Source organism: Amborella trichopoda, chromosome 11 (assembly GCF_054954075.1).
Source record: "Amborella trichopoda isolate Santa Cruz 75 chromosome 11, AtrichopodaSantaCruz75HAP2 v2.0, whole genome shotgun sequence".
Lineage (NCBI taxonomy): Eukaryota > Viridiplantae > Streptophyta > Magnoliopsida > Amborellales > Amborellaceae > Amborella > Amborella trichopoda.
This window is the reverse complement of record NC_142346.1, coordinates 42,731,450-42,748,929: the sequence shown is the minus strand read 5'-3', so window position 1 is coordinate 42,748,929 and position 17,480 is coordinate 42,731,450. Positions and strand designations below refer to the sequence as shown.

General features: G+C 32.1%; 1 protein-coding gene and 1 long non-coding RNA gene across 2 annotated transcripts; both read left to right on the top strand.

The window, feature by feature from the left end:
* Positions 1–2,760: 2,760 nt before the first annotated feature.
* On the top strand, positions 2,761–8,800 carry LOC148779922 (uncharacterized). The gene is made up of 2 exons (XR_016044865.1): positions 2,761–2,841; positions 8,504–8,800. It is a non-coding gene; the product is annotated as an uncharacterized LOC148779922 (long non-coding RNA).
* A 7,370-nt stretch (positions 8,801–16,170) lies between these two features.
* On the top strand, positions 16,171–17,195 carry LOC18448284 (inositol diphosphatase DSP1). Its single transcript, XM_006858341.4, has 2 exons — positions 16,171–16,415; positions 16,655–17,195. Exons 1-2 carry the CDS (start codon positions 16,255–16,257, stop codon positions 17,004–17,006), a joined length of 513 nt encoding a protein of 170 aa, XP_006858403.3. The 5' UTR covers positions 16,171–16,254; the 3' UTR covers positions 17,007–17,195.
* The last annotated feature ends 285 nt before the right edge of the window (positions 17,196–17,480 follow it).

Here is a 17,480-nt window from a genome sequence, read left to right as displayed (position 1 = left end):
AATTTCTGACACCAAAATTACATGTTTCGATGAGCTTTGGAGGTGCGCCTTACTTGGATGGTTTAAAGTTGACACTTTATTATACAAACCACATGTCCACACACATGTATATGCGAGTGTGTGTGAGCGCATATAGCATGCTGCCACAGGAGCATACTGCACAACAACTCCCTCATGCAGTTAGATTATATGATCATCATGACCCTTGCTGCAGTTATATGCAGATTCATAGTTGTATGACGTCCATAGCTCAACTCTCCCTCCCTTTGCCTCTCAATGTTTCTCTCTCTTCGCTTTAATGTCACAGCTATGGCACACAATGTTTATGCCTATGCTCATAATATAGAGATCCTTCATCAAGAAATTGACCGGGTGGAATATAGTAATGGGTCAATATGTTTTTTGTCAGATTCTTCATTTACTATGGGAATTCTCTATTCAGAAAAAGTAGTCACATAGTTTAATTTGTATAGATCTGGATTTACTTTAGAGTTTAGACCCATTACACGAAACAACTGGTGGATCTTGACATTCATACGTGTAGCAGTGCTTGTTTTTCCGGCGCATTGATACGTGCAGCAGTGCTTGTTTTTCCAGCGCCTTTTGATCTTTAATTCATTGATTGAGATATGGAGATCACGAAGAAATCTTCCCCAAATTCAACTACATGCCTTATCGATGTTGGCTTGCGGTTTGCATCAATTGCCATAGAACTTTGTTCATATGGGCATCAGAAAGACATTGTTTTCGTAAATTTTGTTTTATTAGAGAGATTCAGAAGTACGAGCACAGATTTGGGTACCAGGTGAATAGAAGTTGGTGCAAGTGATGAATGCGGATTTGAGGCAATTGGTGTTCAACAATTTGGAGGAACTCGGATGGGGAATCAATGATTTTCGACTTGTTTCAAATTTCTGGATTGATGACACAGTACTTTGGCTTATCTGGGTTAGGGATGAGTTGTTTTGAGTGGCTTGAAGCACAGTGATCGTAGCATATAATGGAAAGATTGGTTACTTGGGCAGAATTGAAGTATATGCATTCAGACAAGTAAAAATAAACTGTACTGAACCCCATTTTATACCTAAAATATGCAGGTTTCTTCAATAAATTATATCTCAATGGGTGTGCTCGTTGTTAGTCGTTAGATATTGTAAATTAAGTGAAATTTTCCAATAATTAATACTCTATACTTGAAACGTGTATGATGACCTAAAAATATATTTGTAAGATGATTATGTAATTTGAAGCTCCAAAAAATGGTGTAGAAAACATTTAAATGGACAGTCCATATAATTTACGGCACAGTATAATAGTACTTTTCTTTATCTTTCTTTGATATTTGGAATAAATTTTTTTTTCTTAATGGTGGATAGTTTGATGTTTAGTGCACTTTGTCTCTTCCATTCTTTGGTTGTGAATTGATACTGAAGTTGGCTATGAGGTAAGCTTTTAGTCTACTGTAGATTTTTAGTATATTATGTTGTGAATGATCTTATATTCTTTTCTTTCTTTGTTTTTTATTGTTTGAATTTTTTTTTTAAAAAAATGGGTGTTTGATAAATCATTTAGGTATTTTTATCCATTTTATTTAAAATGTAGATCAACGGCGACCGACATACTTTATAGAGCTAATATGTTCAATTTTTGTCGTAGAAAGATCCTACCTTTGTAGGAAAACATGAACCTTGAACAGAGCCTGGCCTTGTGCCAGGCCAGGTAACCTGGATAGGGTCCGGGTACCCCAATGGTCAGGTAGGTAGGCCAAGAAATTGTTAAAAAAATAAAAAAGTACAAAAAAAACCTAAAGAATATTTCAATTAAGTTTAAAGTAAAATTAAAAAAACACATCTAAACGAGGTTAAAAAAGTAGTGAAAACATAGACTTCAAAATGTCAATTTGTGACTAGGGATATTTTAGAAATAATTCAAAAAAGAAGGTAAATTGTAAAAATAATTATTCATGGCCAAAACACTTTCCAATCTTCAGCCAAAATATCAGAAAACATTAAAAAAAAAACACATTACAAATTAGTTTATTATTTTTTTATTTTTAATTAAATTTTTTAAATCCCAGGCTTGACCACCAAAATAGGCAAAAACCGGGTCGCCCAGTGGGCAGGTCCGGGGTGACCCAGCCGATTATGCGAACGCGGGATTGTACATAGATTTTTCGGAAATATTAATCAATTGTTATAAAAATTTGATTTTGATTTATTTACATCTTTAATTTTATTGTGACTTAACATAAAATAATTTGATTTTACTCTCTACTCCTATCATTTTAGTTGTTATGGATAATTATGATGATTGTTTGATCATATATATACATTTTTTTTATTTGTGATCGTTTTGTTTTAATGCAAATTGATGATAGTTTTTAGTTTTCAATTTTCATTATCATCATTATCATGGCCTTTTTTCAAATAATTAAAGATTTTTAATTTTCATTTTTTTCAAAAAATTCATTATAAAATGTTTTGATATTTGAGTTTTGTTTGGTAAATGACTTAGTGTTTAATAAAGTATGCAATTTTTCAACCGTCTTTGGAGCCCAAGAGTTTCTATAGCCTACATCTACCCCTTTAACTTGCTACGTCTTTCACTTGTCCTTTACTCTTGACTTAAAAATAAGACATTGAAATAACATGATAGGAATCACATGCTGTCGGTGTGATAATAATTTGGAATAACATGTTTCTATTGTAATCATAAGTTTTTTTAAATAGCTCTTACAGACCAAAAATCACCAAGAAATAAGTAAGTTTGATTAGCAAGTTAGAAGGTTGGTGAATACATTAGATTGACAAATACATTAAAGCATTGGAGGTGACTGAAGAGGTATATTGATTTAAATGTTTTTTACTAATATTTTATTAGAGGTGATTGAAGAGGTATATTGATTTAAATGGTTATTGGAGGTGACGGAAGAGGTATATTAATTCAAATGTTTTTTATTAATATTTTATTAGAGGTGATTGAAGAGGTATATTGATTCAAGTTTTTTTTCACTGATATCTTATTAGAGGTGACTGAAGAGGTATATTGATTCAAGTGTTTTTTACTAATATCTTATTATGATTTATAGTGTAATTCCTTATTTATTTATGTATGATTATACTACCTAACTTCTCATTAATTATTAATTATTTGTTGTAAAATTTGTATTACATTGTTTGTGATAGTTGGATCTCTTTGTCATTTTCTTAAATATATAATCCTCGTGTATTTTTTTTAAAATTTTATTTATTTATTTATTTATTTTATGATTATACTACATAACTTCTCATTGATTACTAATTATTTTTTGTAGAATTTATATTGCATTTTTATTTTCTTAAATATGCAATACTCTTTTTTTCTATTTAGAAGTCGTGCTCTAATAGTTTTATTTTGATGAACTTGGTAGAGGAATTTTTTTGAAAGATTGGTTTGGGCTCATGAATTTCGTTAGTCATTATGTTCTATCTAGAAGTAATTTTTGCATTTTAAGATGAAATTAATATTGTATTTTCTTGCGATGCTCAATGCATTTATACAAGCATGTGCATTTACAACTTAAGGTTTAAACAAACGAAGAAGAAAAATAGTTGTTAACATTCTTGTAAATTAAGAATTAGAAATTATCGACCTTTTTCTTTTAGGTGAGTAAGTGGGGAGAGATGTAGCGTTACAAATCGTCAAACACTAACCAATTAAGCCTCGGCTCTTTTAACCACTTATAAATTATTGACTTGGCATTGGTTCGTTGGACATTTGATAAAAGCATGAGAGCTTACTAAATAATAGAACACAAATTAAAAGAGAAATTTTAATTTACTCATTTATTATTTTACATATTATAAAATACGTGTTTCTTTCTCAATTACTAACTTTTATTATTTTAAAAGTAAAGGATATGAAAATCTGTAGATATTTTGGGTATATATTGTCTTTTTAAAAATAAAAACATGTAAGAATTGGGTTTGGGCTTGAGTAGTTAGCAGACGTCTATATTTCAAGTTGAATTCCTATACTTGACCTACCAAAAAACAGTATCATGTATGTATAAAATAAAGTATTCAAGATGTATTCCATAAGGACTCGGTTTCTATGAGTCCATGCAGAAATAAACCACCTCTTAGAAATCCATTTTTGACGTGGATTTTTGGACTTCATTTTTAAGGACATATAATCTCTAACACGGAGATGTAATCTCTAACATTGAGATTATGAATACGAAAAAATAAATAAATTTTGAAAAATAAAAATAAAAATTCTATTAGAAAACATTTGGACCTTTAGTTCCAATTTTTTTTAGATGGACCACATATTTGCAGTCATCTTTAAGATGTATGCTTTATATTAAAATTTGTGGGAGCATACATACACACACATTGAACGGAGAATGACTTTGAATGAAGAGAAAAAGAAGAGAACATGGATGCTTTATGTTAGAATTTGTGGGAGCATATAGACATTGAATGGAGAATATAAGAATTTGTGGGAGCATACAGACATTGAATGGAGAGAAAAAGAGTCCACGGATCTAAAGCTCAACCGGCTACATCTTCACTATTTTGGATGAATGTTTATATCAATGAGTACCTCTATATATAGATGACAATCACACAATTAGATGAGGTAAATATGGTATGATAACTTGATGACCAAATAACTTGGTTTCTATATTCTAAATACCTAATTTTATATATTCTAGGTACCTAACTTTATCGAGAGATATATACATATACATCCATAATGATGTATATGATTATGAATATGAGATATCCATATCCTAACATTCCCCCTCAAACTCAAGATGCTTTCACACAAAGCAGTTGTAGTGATCAAATCCATGATAAATTTCACGGGTTACCATAGTCTTCCAAGAAACAACATTTCTTAGGCTATCTAGACTCTAGGGTTTTCCTCTTTGAAGATCTTATCTATCAGAGACTTCTTTTATTTCTAAAGGCTTTCTCTCTCTAAAATAAAATGATCTTTCTTTCTCTTTTCTTTGGAACATCTGGGATCGAGTAACAAAAAACTCGATGATCATCACACATGATAGAACAACAAAAAACTCCATCATTAAACATGATCAAGTAATGGAAAACTTGATCATCAACCAGGATCGAGAAATAAGTTGCTAAAGAACTTGCACTGCTCTCATTGGTGTGCTTGAATAGTCATTGCTCTCACTGGCGTGCTTGAATGGTCACTGGTTCACTGGCGTGCTTGAATAGTCTGCCAGAGTGAAGAGATGTAATTTGGGATACGTGATCACCAAACTTGGTCTAAAGACTACTAAAAGTGCTACAAAGGCACAGCAAAGACGACTTTGCGACAAATAAAGTGGCAACAAACATTGAAGATTTGTGAAAACTTCTCTTTGAAAAATCCGCTAATCATGAATGTACGGAAGGTTGTTTTTCTAAATGTGCAGCTTTATTTTTTTTTTTTTGAGAAAAAAACAACCTGGTCAAATTATTCCGGCTTCGATTCCACATAAAGAACTTACTTTTCCTCTCCATCAATTCAAACCTGCCCCATCACTCGCCAATTTGAAACGATTGCGCATATAAAAGTAAAAGCCCATTAATTAAATAATGAGGAAGAGATCTTCAGGTTTCGCCAACCATTCTCTCTTTAATATCTCCATTACGCTAGTCCATAGATTGAGTCGGACATTCAGTTTTTCTCTCTCTAGTCATTCAAGGTTTCACAAGCAGCAAAAAGATCAACTAGGGGTAAATTATGATCAAGCCTTTGAGCTATTCCAATGAATTCAATGCTCGAAGTTTATCACCTATGAGCAGAACTGCTTTTGCAATACCAGCATATCTCAATGCTTCATCCTTATTACCATCCATTGATAAAACTCTCTGTCTCTCTAGACCATGAAATATGTTGAATCCCTAATCTGAACATTAATCAAATTTACAAGAAACAGGGAAGAAGATATTCTCAGGAATAACTAGAGAGCCGCAAAACCGAGAAAGATAGTACTTAGGAGAGAGAGAACTTTTGAAAATCCTATTAAAGTAATCGATTTGCTTTGAAAGTTTCTTTCTCTTCAACAAAGGAGGGCCGCTGCATATGAAAGGCTAAGAAAGGGTTTAACGATCACCTCGACGAAGATGTTCAAATTTTCAAGACGCTATTACAATCATCAACGATCACTTCGAGGAAGTGCAGTATGAGAATGAGGCTTTAAAAGCCAAATTGCTCTGATACTATGTTAGAATTTATGGGAGCATATATACGCAGACATTGAATGGAGAATAGAGAGAAAGGAAGAGAACACAACATTTACAAAGACATTAAATGGAGAATGGAGAGAAAAAAAGAAAACACAACATTCACGTGATTCATTTGTAAAGACATTGAATGGAGAATGGAGAGAAAAGAAGAGAACACAACATTTACGTGGTTCACGGATCCAAAGCCCAATCGCTACATCTTCACACTATTTTGGATGAATATTTTACATAAATGAGTACCTCTATATGTAGAGGATAATCATACAATTAGAGAAAATAAATATGGTACGATAACTTGATGACCAAATCACTTGGTATCTATCTTCTACATACCTAATTTTATCGAGAGATATGTACATATACATCCGTAATGGATATGGAAACATAGTTCCATACATATATGTCCTCTATCTCAAAGTCTAAGTATTATGTTGAACTACCCAAAAAAAAAAAAACAGTTCCATACATGTATCCTCTATCTAGGGCAGTTCCATACATGTATCCTCTATCTCAAAGCTAAAGTATTATATTGAACTGCATGTATAAGATGACCTTCTCCCTCTAAGCTAAGGTATTATGTTGAAATATGTGTGAAATGGGATAAACTGGTTCAAGACGTATTCCACAAACATACCCCTTTCCTACCTCTATCTCACTGCATCTACCAGTTTCAAGAAGATATTTCTACCTCCATCTGTTGGAATATATGTAAAATGGGATAAAATATTGTATATAAAAAGGAAAATGGCTTGATAGGGCTGCAACCTTATCAAAATAAGTAAATTCTCACTTTATAACTCATCGAAAATTTTAAGTCAAGCATTGGAAAACCTTTACATCGATCATCTCGACTTGAATGTTATGGTCGTGAAAAAAGAATTAGGATTTCAATCTCTAAAAATAGTGTATATTGTAATAAGTTATCTAAACCGTCCATTTTACATTAAAAATAAGTGTTCGCAGACCTTCAAGATTTGTACCAATTTTTTAATTTCAAATTTTATCTTCGATGTTGGAAATTGATTTTAGAGCCATCATAGATATTTCCTTCGTTAAAAGAACTCGGATTCAATGTGAAGGCACTATAAAAACCTCATCCTATATAAACTGGGATAAACTATTGAATAGGTATTCCCTAAACGCACCATTGGTATTCCTAAAACATACCATTGTATATGTAATAAAATGGGATAAAGTTTCCTGCCTCTATCTCACTACATGTACTAGCATCAAGGAGATATTTGGACCTCCATCTACTATGTCCAAGTTTTTCAAGAAGATACCTTTTTACCGCCATCTACTGGCTCCAGGAAGGTATCCAACATGTTAAGTCTGGTGATCTTTTTTTTTACAAGGTCACATAGGAATGCAACTTGAGATGTAGTGCTATGAAAACCCATTAGCCGTCCTAACTCATGCCCGATTCCTAGCTAAGTTTGGCGAATTTCTTCAACAAGAAACTATTATGTTCAATGATTTTCACAAACGAATCCCATTTAGTCTTCTCTTTCTAATAATCTTGATAAAAGAAATAATTTGAGTTATTATTGGTAGGAAACATGGCATTACATTGTTATTGTTTGTTGGTTATTAGATTATCATTTCTTTGTTTTGGATTTATTAGAATTGCGATCTGTGTTGGGTGCGGGCTTTTGGGCTGGACCTAGAATTCAAGCTGATTTCGAGTTGAATTTTTGGGCCTCTAGTCAGGCCCGGACCAGTTAAAAAAAGCCCTGTTTGAATTTTGAGTTGGATTGGTCTTGTACCGAGTGGCCTTTGCTTTCTGTTTTCTTGCATGAGTATGCTGCTTATAAATCTTGAACCTTGTTTTAATGGCAGGTGCCTTTATAATTACATATTAGTTCCATGAGGTTAATAAACTATAGCTAACAATTGATGGATTGGCAATTACTATACTTATTTGAAATGCATATTGTTGTAGCTAACAATTGATGGATTGACAATTACTATACTTCTTTGAAATGCATATTGTTGGTATTTTGTGTTTCATTGGTTTGGTTTCTTTTATTTGAAATGTTTGATTCTTGGGAGCTTTTTGTCTATTTGACATGTTAGTTTTGTTAGTCCTGTTAATTGTTTCCATGCATAAGTGGTAATTGACCCTTGAAAACTTTTCAAAAATTCTTTGCAAATTTTTATCAATTTTGTTGGTTAGGTACATGTAATTGATTGAGAAGTGTTCGTAGATCAAGGTATTTATTGATCTTGATAAACTCTCATTAAAAATATGTTTGCAGGTGAATTAGATGAACATTTTCCATTGGACAGTGAAGGGTTGATTCAGTATATACTAAAGAATCTCATTCCAGCTCACATGTAGAATGTCACTCCAGCTCACATTTGATTACAACTAATATTAATTTGTAAATAAATAAAAAAATTTACTCATATCAATGAGATATGCAGCTCACATAACGAATCTCACTCCACATGTAGAATCTCACTCTAGCTCACATTTAATTACAGCTAATATTAATTTGTAAATAATAAAAAAAGAGAATTACTCATATCAATGAGATCTCCAGCTCACATAACGATCATTAGCGAGATTGAGTGGACTGATGGCGCCCTCTTTGCTTTTTTTATAATTAGAGAGGATGAATGCAACATCAACTATTATTGGTCAATCTGGTTTGTTTTTAGATGATAATGTAAATCTCCGAACGCATATAATCTCATTCAACTTTTCAATTCGAATTGATGCAATTGATCCCTCTACTCTATAAGAAGTAATCTCAATTGATCCCTCTCCTCCATAGGAAGGCAGATATACATTCATTCAACTTTTCAATTCGAATTGATGTCAATTGATCCCTCTTTTCTATAGAAAGTAATCTCAATCCAATTTTTCAATTCAAATTGATCTCAATTGTTCCCTCTTCTCTGAATAAGTAATCTCAATTGATCCCAATTGTTCCCTCTTTTCTATATAAAGTAATCTTAATTGATCCCTCTTCTCCATAGGAAATGAGTTATACATAGGAAGTAATCGCAATTGATCCCTCTTCTCTATAGGAAGTTGTTCTCTATAGGAAGTGAGATATAAATAAGAAGTAAGATTTAGAAAGTAAGCATTTGATCCGTCTTCTCTATAGAAAATCAGATATAGGAAGTAAGATTATAGAGTAGACACATATTTTGTTCCCAAAATTACAGCTAATGTTAATTTATAAATAAAGAAAAAAAATTATATTATAAAGCTTGGATTATAGAGTAGACACATATTTTATACCCAAAATGACAGCTAATGTCAATTTATAAATAAAGAAAAAAATAATATAAAGCTTGGTTGTGGAATGCTTTTAAAAGGTAAACATTTCACCACGATGTGGGCTAGGGTGATTTTGACATAATAAGGAATTTGGTGAGGTTGTTTCTTTCCTAATTTCCATTAAGGATTATGTTTTTGTATTCATTTTTTTTTTCTTTCAGTGGTTTATTTATTTTTATATGAATATCTAGAGCTTAGTTTGCTCTTTTGTTATATGAATATCTAGAGCTTAGTCTGCTCTTTTGTAATAGTAACATTGGTTAAAGGTTGCCTAGTTTCCTAACTACCGTTTATATTTCTAGTTTCCAATAAGGATTATGTTTATATGTGTATTTATTTATTTTTACATGAATATCTAGAGCTTAGTTTCCCCTTTTTGTAACAGTAACTTTGGTTCCTTAAATGTAAAGGTTGACTAGTTTCTTAACAACAATTTATATACAGTGAGACCATTTACTTTTGGTACACGGAGGTTACAATTACTTACAACCATCCGATGTGAAATCTGATAGGTTGAGTATGTCACAAAGTTCGAGAAAATTTCTTTTGAACTTTAAACATTTTCAATGAAATAAATGCAACCACCCAATTTCCCATCCCATGGTAAAGATTAATTGTAAGGAGGATACAATTACTTACAACCATTCGATGTGAAATCTGATAGCTTGAGTGGGTCACAAAGTTCGAGAAAATTTCTTTTGAACTTTAAACATGATCAATGAAATAAAATGCAGCCTCCCAATTTTCCATCCCATGGTAAAGATTAATTATGACCACCTTATACCCAATTTCCCATCCCATAGTAAAGATTAATTATGACCACCTTATACCCAATTTCCCATCCCATGGTAAAGATTAATTATGACCACCTTATACCCAATTTTCCATGGTAAAGATTAATTTGACCACCTTGTACCAAAGGTAAATGGTCTCTTTGTATATTTTCCTTTATTGTATTGAGATATATGTATAATGGGCATTACTCCTTAGTAAAGCACCGAAGCAACATATGATTGAGATTAATTATGACCACCTTGTACCAAAGGTAAATTATCTCATTATATATTTTTCCTTATTATATTGAGATATATGTAAAATGGGCCTTATTCCTTAGTAAAGCACCAAAGCAATATATGATTGGAAGTTTATTGAATAAATCCCCTCCTCAAACTTAAATCCACGTTACGGTGGTTTATCTAAGAATAAAACACACGCATAACTAGAGATTGATTTAATAACATATACTTGCTTATGTCCATAGATTGATTTAACAACATAGATTCTAATGAAAGGAAAATAAATGACAAATGCCTTATTTGATTGAACCAAATGAAGAAAAAACTATAAAAAATATTTTTGGTGCCCATTCTCACAAGTTTCCACACCATGTCATTTAGGTCTTTTCTTATTTTCATTCGAATAAAACCATTGTCATATGGATGAGGTTTCTATGAGTCTGGGGACTCATCTCTTTATACGACTCATCTCTCCAAAATCATCCTAGTTATGCATTTTGTATTAAAAAAAAAACAGGGGTCAACAATGTTAGTTCCAATGCACAAATGATAATACTAATACCAATACTAGCAATAAGAATAACAATAATAATACCCAATAATAAATAAATAAATAAATCAATTAACAACGTACTCGATATGTCCTTAAATCATATCCTAAAAGTTTCATGCAAAATCCTATAGACCGAGCCATCCTGTGACATACAAACTTGATAGTTCCCTTTTGGTGAATCTCATTCACCTTGCATATCTCTTTCATCATACTTTATCTTTTTCTCTCATTTTCTCTTGAGGAGTTAACCTCCTTTTATAGAGAATATGTTTATTTTGTAACTCTCATACTCATGGCCTTTAGGAGTTGAAATCCAAGTATAACTCCTGCTTTAATTTCCTTAAGTACATCAAAATTATGATGAAGAAGTTGTTACCAAATTGTTAATCATATTCAACTACTAATGACTCAAAGAATTCTTATAATTTGATAAAAAGATATATCTAGAAATTAAATTAACTTTGTATATCTACAAGAAAAGCAATTTTAACAAGAACCGAAATAGAAAAAAGAAAAAAATAGGACCTCAATGTAAAAGTAGCATGAAAATGGACCATGATGCAATTAGTAGCGTAAGCCTCTTTGAAAAGGAGCTCCACTGTGTACCGACCTGGTTCTCACATAGGGAAAAAATAATAAAGGGAAGTTATCATATAAATATATTTTAATTTTCATCTAATTAGAAAAAACCTTTCAATTTTCATAAATCTAGTTCATAACTTCTTTTTTTTTTTTTTTTTCCAATTTTGGCATTAACCAAAATAGCATTCACGGTAGTCGTATTACACTACTGCATTACAGTACACTAAGGGGTTGTTTGGGTACTTGAAAATCTATTACAAGGAAATATGAGATTTACCATATTTAGGTAGTAAGAAAATGGAAATAAATTTCACAAGATTTTCCCAAAATATGTGAAATATGAAATCAACGTAATGGTAATCTAACAAACAATTTTAGGTATGTTTCGTGTTGTTTTAAATTTTTCTCATCAATACAAAAGGGATTTGGATTAATGGGTTATTGCAAAAGATTTCTTACATCTCCTCATGAAGACTGAACCCCATCAATCCAAGAAAAATTATAATGATTACTAAATCTTTTGAAAAAAAAATTGATTTTTTTGGGATTAGGGTTTAGATCGAGACAACCAAGTGATAACTTATATTTTATTTAAATTATAATGATTACTCTTTATGAAAATTTCATCGAACCCTAATTCCTCATATTATTTTATAGTAGACCTTCTTTACTTTTTTCTTTCAAGCGTAATAAAGAAACCCTTAAAAATTTCACCATACTCCCTCATCTCTTATCTTCATCTTTTATTGTTGATCATAAAAATTAACCTCAAAAAATCTTTTTATATCATTTCAACCCAAAAACTTTTTAAATGAAATGGTATAAAAATATTTGTTGGGGCTAATTTTTATGGTCAAAAGTCAATTAAAGAGAGAGATAAGAGATGAGGGGTGCAGTGAAATCTTTAAGTGTTTCCTTATGCCGTTCGAAAGAAAAACGGAAAGAGGGTCTACCATGAAATAATATGAAGAATTAGGGTTCTCTATGAAATTTTCCCTTACTATTTAAACTACAAATTAATGATATTTATGATCAATATTAATTTACACTATTAAGTTATTATTCTTTGAGGCATGACAAGCATGGTATAGTCATGCTATCTATACACATGCATTTCAATATTAAATAGGAATGTCTGCAAAGAGATCTTTTATCTTTTGTGAATGAAGGTCACAATCATTCTCAAATATTAGATGTCAAATTGGATGGCTTGAGGTGAGTCATTTTTTTTTGAAATTTTGTATTTCAATGACACTAGTATAACCACCCATTTTGAAAATTAAAAGACAAGAATGATTGTGCCTACAAAAGATAAATAGTCTCTTTGTAGAAAATTCTATTTTAAATCATTATGTCCAGTAAGAGCAATGTAAAGGCAAATTTAAGGCGCTATGTAGACAATTCCATATTAAACTGTGTAATCTAACTACAATGTATTTCCCATGTTGCATCTAAGTACTACTCAAATAGTAACAATCGATTTGCATGTGATGTCTTATGTAGTAATGTATTATGATAGTAATATATTTCACAGACAATATATTTCCAGGTATCCAAACGACCCTAAGTACCGTAATAAGCATTATGGTACTTGATATGATCAGGCTAAGTATTATGGTACTTGATATGATCAGGCTAAGTATTATGGTACTTTAAAGACTGTAATGCTCATTGGGTCTCTTTTTCCCTCATTTGCCACATCCGAGCATTACAATACTTAAAGTATCTTAATGTTTAGCATGATCGTTATAGTACTTAAAGTACCATAATGCTTAGCTTGGTCATTACGATACTTAAAGTACTGTAATGCTATAGTCATTACGGTAATACGACTATTGTAAAGGTTGTTTTGGTCAAACAAATACTAAAATTGAAAATAGTGTGGACGAGGTTTATGAAAGTTGAGGGTTTTTTTTTTTTCAATTAGGAGAAAATTAAAGTATAATTTTGATAATTTTTCAATAATAAATCTAGTTCCCACTTACGTAAAAAAAAAAAAAAAGTTGCATAATAAAATATGAAAAAAAAGTTCACAAAGTTGTGATAAAAAGAAGATCAAGACCATGACAATCTGGATCGAAGATAAAAACTATCAAGTTTGCGGCTTTGGCCAGAATTTTGGAACCATAGACAAAACTCCGTCCCAATTCACAAATTTTGTATGAAATTGATCGCCTCACGACGATCTACATTTCTATGACGTTAGATCGTCCGAAATGTTACAGAGAAGCACCAAAAATGGGCTCGAACCGTATGGAGATGGAAAAGCCCCTTTTTGAGGGACAAAATTGTCATTTTTATGCCTGGGTAAGGCTAAAATGATCTCTTTTTTTTCCAAAAATGGGATTTAACTTTTATTCATTATAAATGTAATTTTAGTCAATTAGGGTGTTTCTTGGGCATCCACCCATATTTATGAATTGTATAAGCCTAGAGGTTGAGTATTTAAGGTTTTTTTTTTATTAGTGGTTTAAAAAATAGATCGGTACCCCAGATCGGGTATCCAAAAAACCGATTTGGATCGGTGAATTGGCGGTTCGGATTGGGAATCGGCCTAATTGGTCGGATTCGACAAAAAAAAAATCCAAAAAACTTATTAAAAATCATTATAAATGTTGTTTTTAAGGAATCCAATAAGAAATGAGAGTATTACATTATTAACTTTCATTTTTTTTATTTATCAATATACGAATATTGAGATGTTCTTTCCATGTATGAACTTATATTAAGTTAACATTAATATAGTATTGTTTTAATTATAATATACTATTATCATAATTGTATAACTATTAATTATAATATAGTATTATAATATTACGTCAAAATAATTTAAAATTAAAAAACACTTCCATATCATTTAAAAATAATTTTAATATATATAAAAATAATTATATTGATATAAATTTAACATAATTATTTAAGTTATTAACAAAAATAAACAACAATTTCATATAATTATGTTAATTTTTTAAATTATTAGATAGAATTTTATTTTTGTAATTGTATAATGAAATATTAATTATATGCACTTTATGTTTGTATATTATAAAAAATAAATAAATAAAATTATTCTTAAAAAATATTAAATCTTAAAAATAAATGAATATAATTAATCTTAAAAAGAATTATAGATAATTTCATCTGATAGATGTCTTTTTATAAGAGAGAGATTTATTTATAGAACATTTAATTTATACATCATTGTACATATGAGAGAGATAACGCTATTTATAAAAAGGTTTAAGAAGTTGCCGTGTATTGCAAACGATTCATGACATCATCAAATCCGACTTATGACATCATCAGAATTTATATAAATTTCAAAATGATCCATGCAAAACGATTCATGACATCATCAAATCAAATTCGACTTATGACATCATCGAGCGATTTATGACATCATCAAATCCGACTTACGATGTCATCGAGCGTTTTTCTAAAAAAACCAATCAGATCATGGTCGGTTCCCCTTTTTTTTTACCAGATCAAGAACGGGAACATACTGAGCGATACTTGATCCAAATCACCCGATTCCAAATCGAATCGTCGATTTTTAAAACACTCTTTTTTATTAAATATATTCCCTTTGAGATTGTGTTTGTGCTTCAATACTCAGCCCAAGAGATAGGAGAGATAATACTTTAACCCCTTAAGCTCATACCCTTAGACCACAAATCCCATACTTTAGATTTCATACCCTAGACCATACTAACCATACACCATAGCCCATCCTAATCATATACCATAGTCCATCCTAATCATACACCCTAGGCCATACTTCCAACTTATCCTAACCATACACCATAGTCCACCTTAATCCTATATCCTAAACCGTACTCCCAAATTACCCTCACCATACTCCCTAGCTTACTTAAACCCATACACCTAAACCCATATACCCAAACTATACTCCGTAGCCTACCTAGACCACCAATCTCAACCCTCTACCCCAAGATCTTAATCCTCTCTAAAGGAGCTCTCAAAGACTGCTGGGACCAAGTCTAAGCCGTGGGTTCGAGCCACCGTCTCACCAGCTAGGCCGCCAGCCCCCCTCGCCACGAGGTTGGCGGCTAGGCCACCAGCCATCTTTCCTCTCTTCTTTCTCTCTACTCTCGACAAGGTTGGCGGCTAGGCCGCCACGCCCCCCCCCCCCCCCCCCCCCCTCCTCTCACGGGGCTAGCCGAATTTCGTCTCTATCTCTATCTTTCTTTTTCGTAATTTGATGTTTAAAAAAACTCCGCACATGGGTTTCACTAGATTCAAATTAAGGGGAGAAAAAAAAACTATTTTTCAGGGACATATATAATCTTTTATCATATAGAGATAGATAATCTTCAATCTTATATAGATAGAGAGAGAGAGAGTTTTTTACGAAGTGATACGGGTCCTTATCTGAATGTTTTCGTTATATATAATATTCTATCTTATAGAGAGGCAGAGATTGTTTTAAGAAGTGATATGGGTTCTCATCTGAATGTTTTGGTTATTTGAATCTTTGTTAGAGAGAGAAGAGAGGCTATTTGAATCTTTGTTAGAGGGAGAGAAGAGAGATCGTGTTTTTGCGTTATGGTGATGAGAGAGATTGTAGAGAGAGAAATGGAAGGGGTAGAGATTTCGTTAAGACCCCCTGTAAACTTCTCCATGGTCGATCATGGTGTCTTTCGCTCTAGTTTCCCAGACATTACCAATTTCTCTTTCCTCCAAATTCTTGGCCTTCGTTCCATCCTGTAAACACACTCTTCCTTTTTTCCTTCTTTTGTTTTTCAATATATGAATTTTTTTTTTTTTCAAATTTCTTTTGATTCTTTCAGCAGAATTCTCCTTTCTTTTACATGACTGAAATTCTTCTTCCCTTCTTTAATTCTCATCTTTCCCCCTCTTTCAAGGAAATACATTTAATTGCGCTTTCTTTTTTATTCTTTTTGTCCCTCTGATTATTTATTTTCTCTCTCTTGGGTTTCTGCAGATACCTTTGCCCAGAGCCCTATCCCGAAGCTAACCAAGCTTTTCTTGAGTCCCATGGGATCAAGCTTTTCCAGTTTGGAATAGAAGGCCACAAAGAGCCCTTTGAGACCATTCCTGAGGAAACAGTTCGCAAAGCACTGAAAGTTGTGGTCGATGTTTCGAACCGGCCACTCTTGATTCACTGCAAACGTGGAAAGCATAGAACAGGTTGCGTGGTCGGGTGTTTGAGGAAGTTGCAGAGGTGGTCTTTGGATTCGGTGTTGGATGAATACCTGCGCTTTGCTGCTGCCAAAGCAAGGGCCTCAGATATCCAGTTTATGAAGTTGTTTGATGTTTCCAGCTTCAAGCATTGAGTTCCTTCTTGTTCATGTTTAACGAGATCAAAGCATTGTTTCAGTCGTTATTCATGGCTTTTTTGGTTCTCTACCGTCCATCTCTAAGATGGATGGCAGATTTCCCAACTATAATTGTATATAATACACATGATTTATGCTTTTTATTTTTTAACTTTTGGATATGAATATGATGAACCTTGATAATCATTGTGAGAACTCCCAATTTTTATTTTTCTCTTATGCCAATGGGCTTTTTATTCTCTTATTATTTCTTGTATATTATCTTATTTGTTTCTTGTTTTAATGGGATAAGGCTTTCATCAGTTGCACCCATTTCTTCTCTTAGCATAAAACCCATATCTGTCTGTGATCTCACATCACAGGGCTGAATAGAGAGCCCTCACAACCGATCAGAAAGCACAGTATGCCACTATGGCAGGAGATATCCCCTAATATCAGACCTTGATGCTCAAACACTGTTCTCGTATAGGA

Excerpts from the sequence above, each read along its gene's own strand:
- LOC18448284 (XM_006858341.4), top strand. The coding sequence starts at position 16,255 with ATGGTGATGAGAGAGATTGTAGAGAGAGAAATGGAAGGGGTAGAGATT. Across the intron at positions 16,416-16,654 it reads CTTGGCCTTCGTTCCATCCT|ATACCTTTGCCCAGAGCCCT; the intron begins GTAAACACACTC and ends GGGTTTCTGCAG.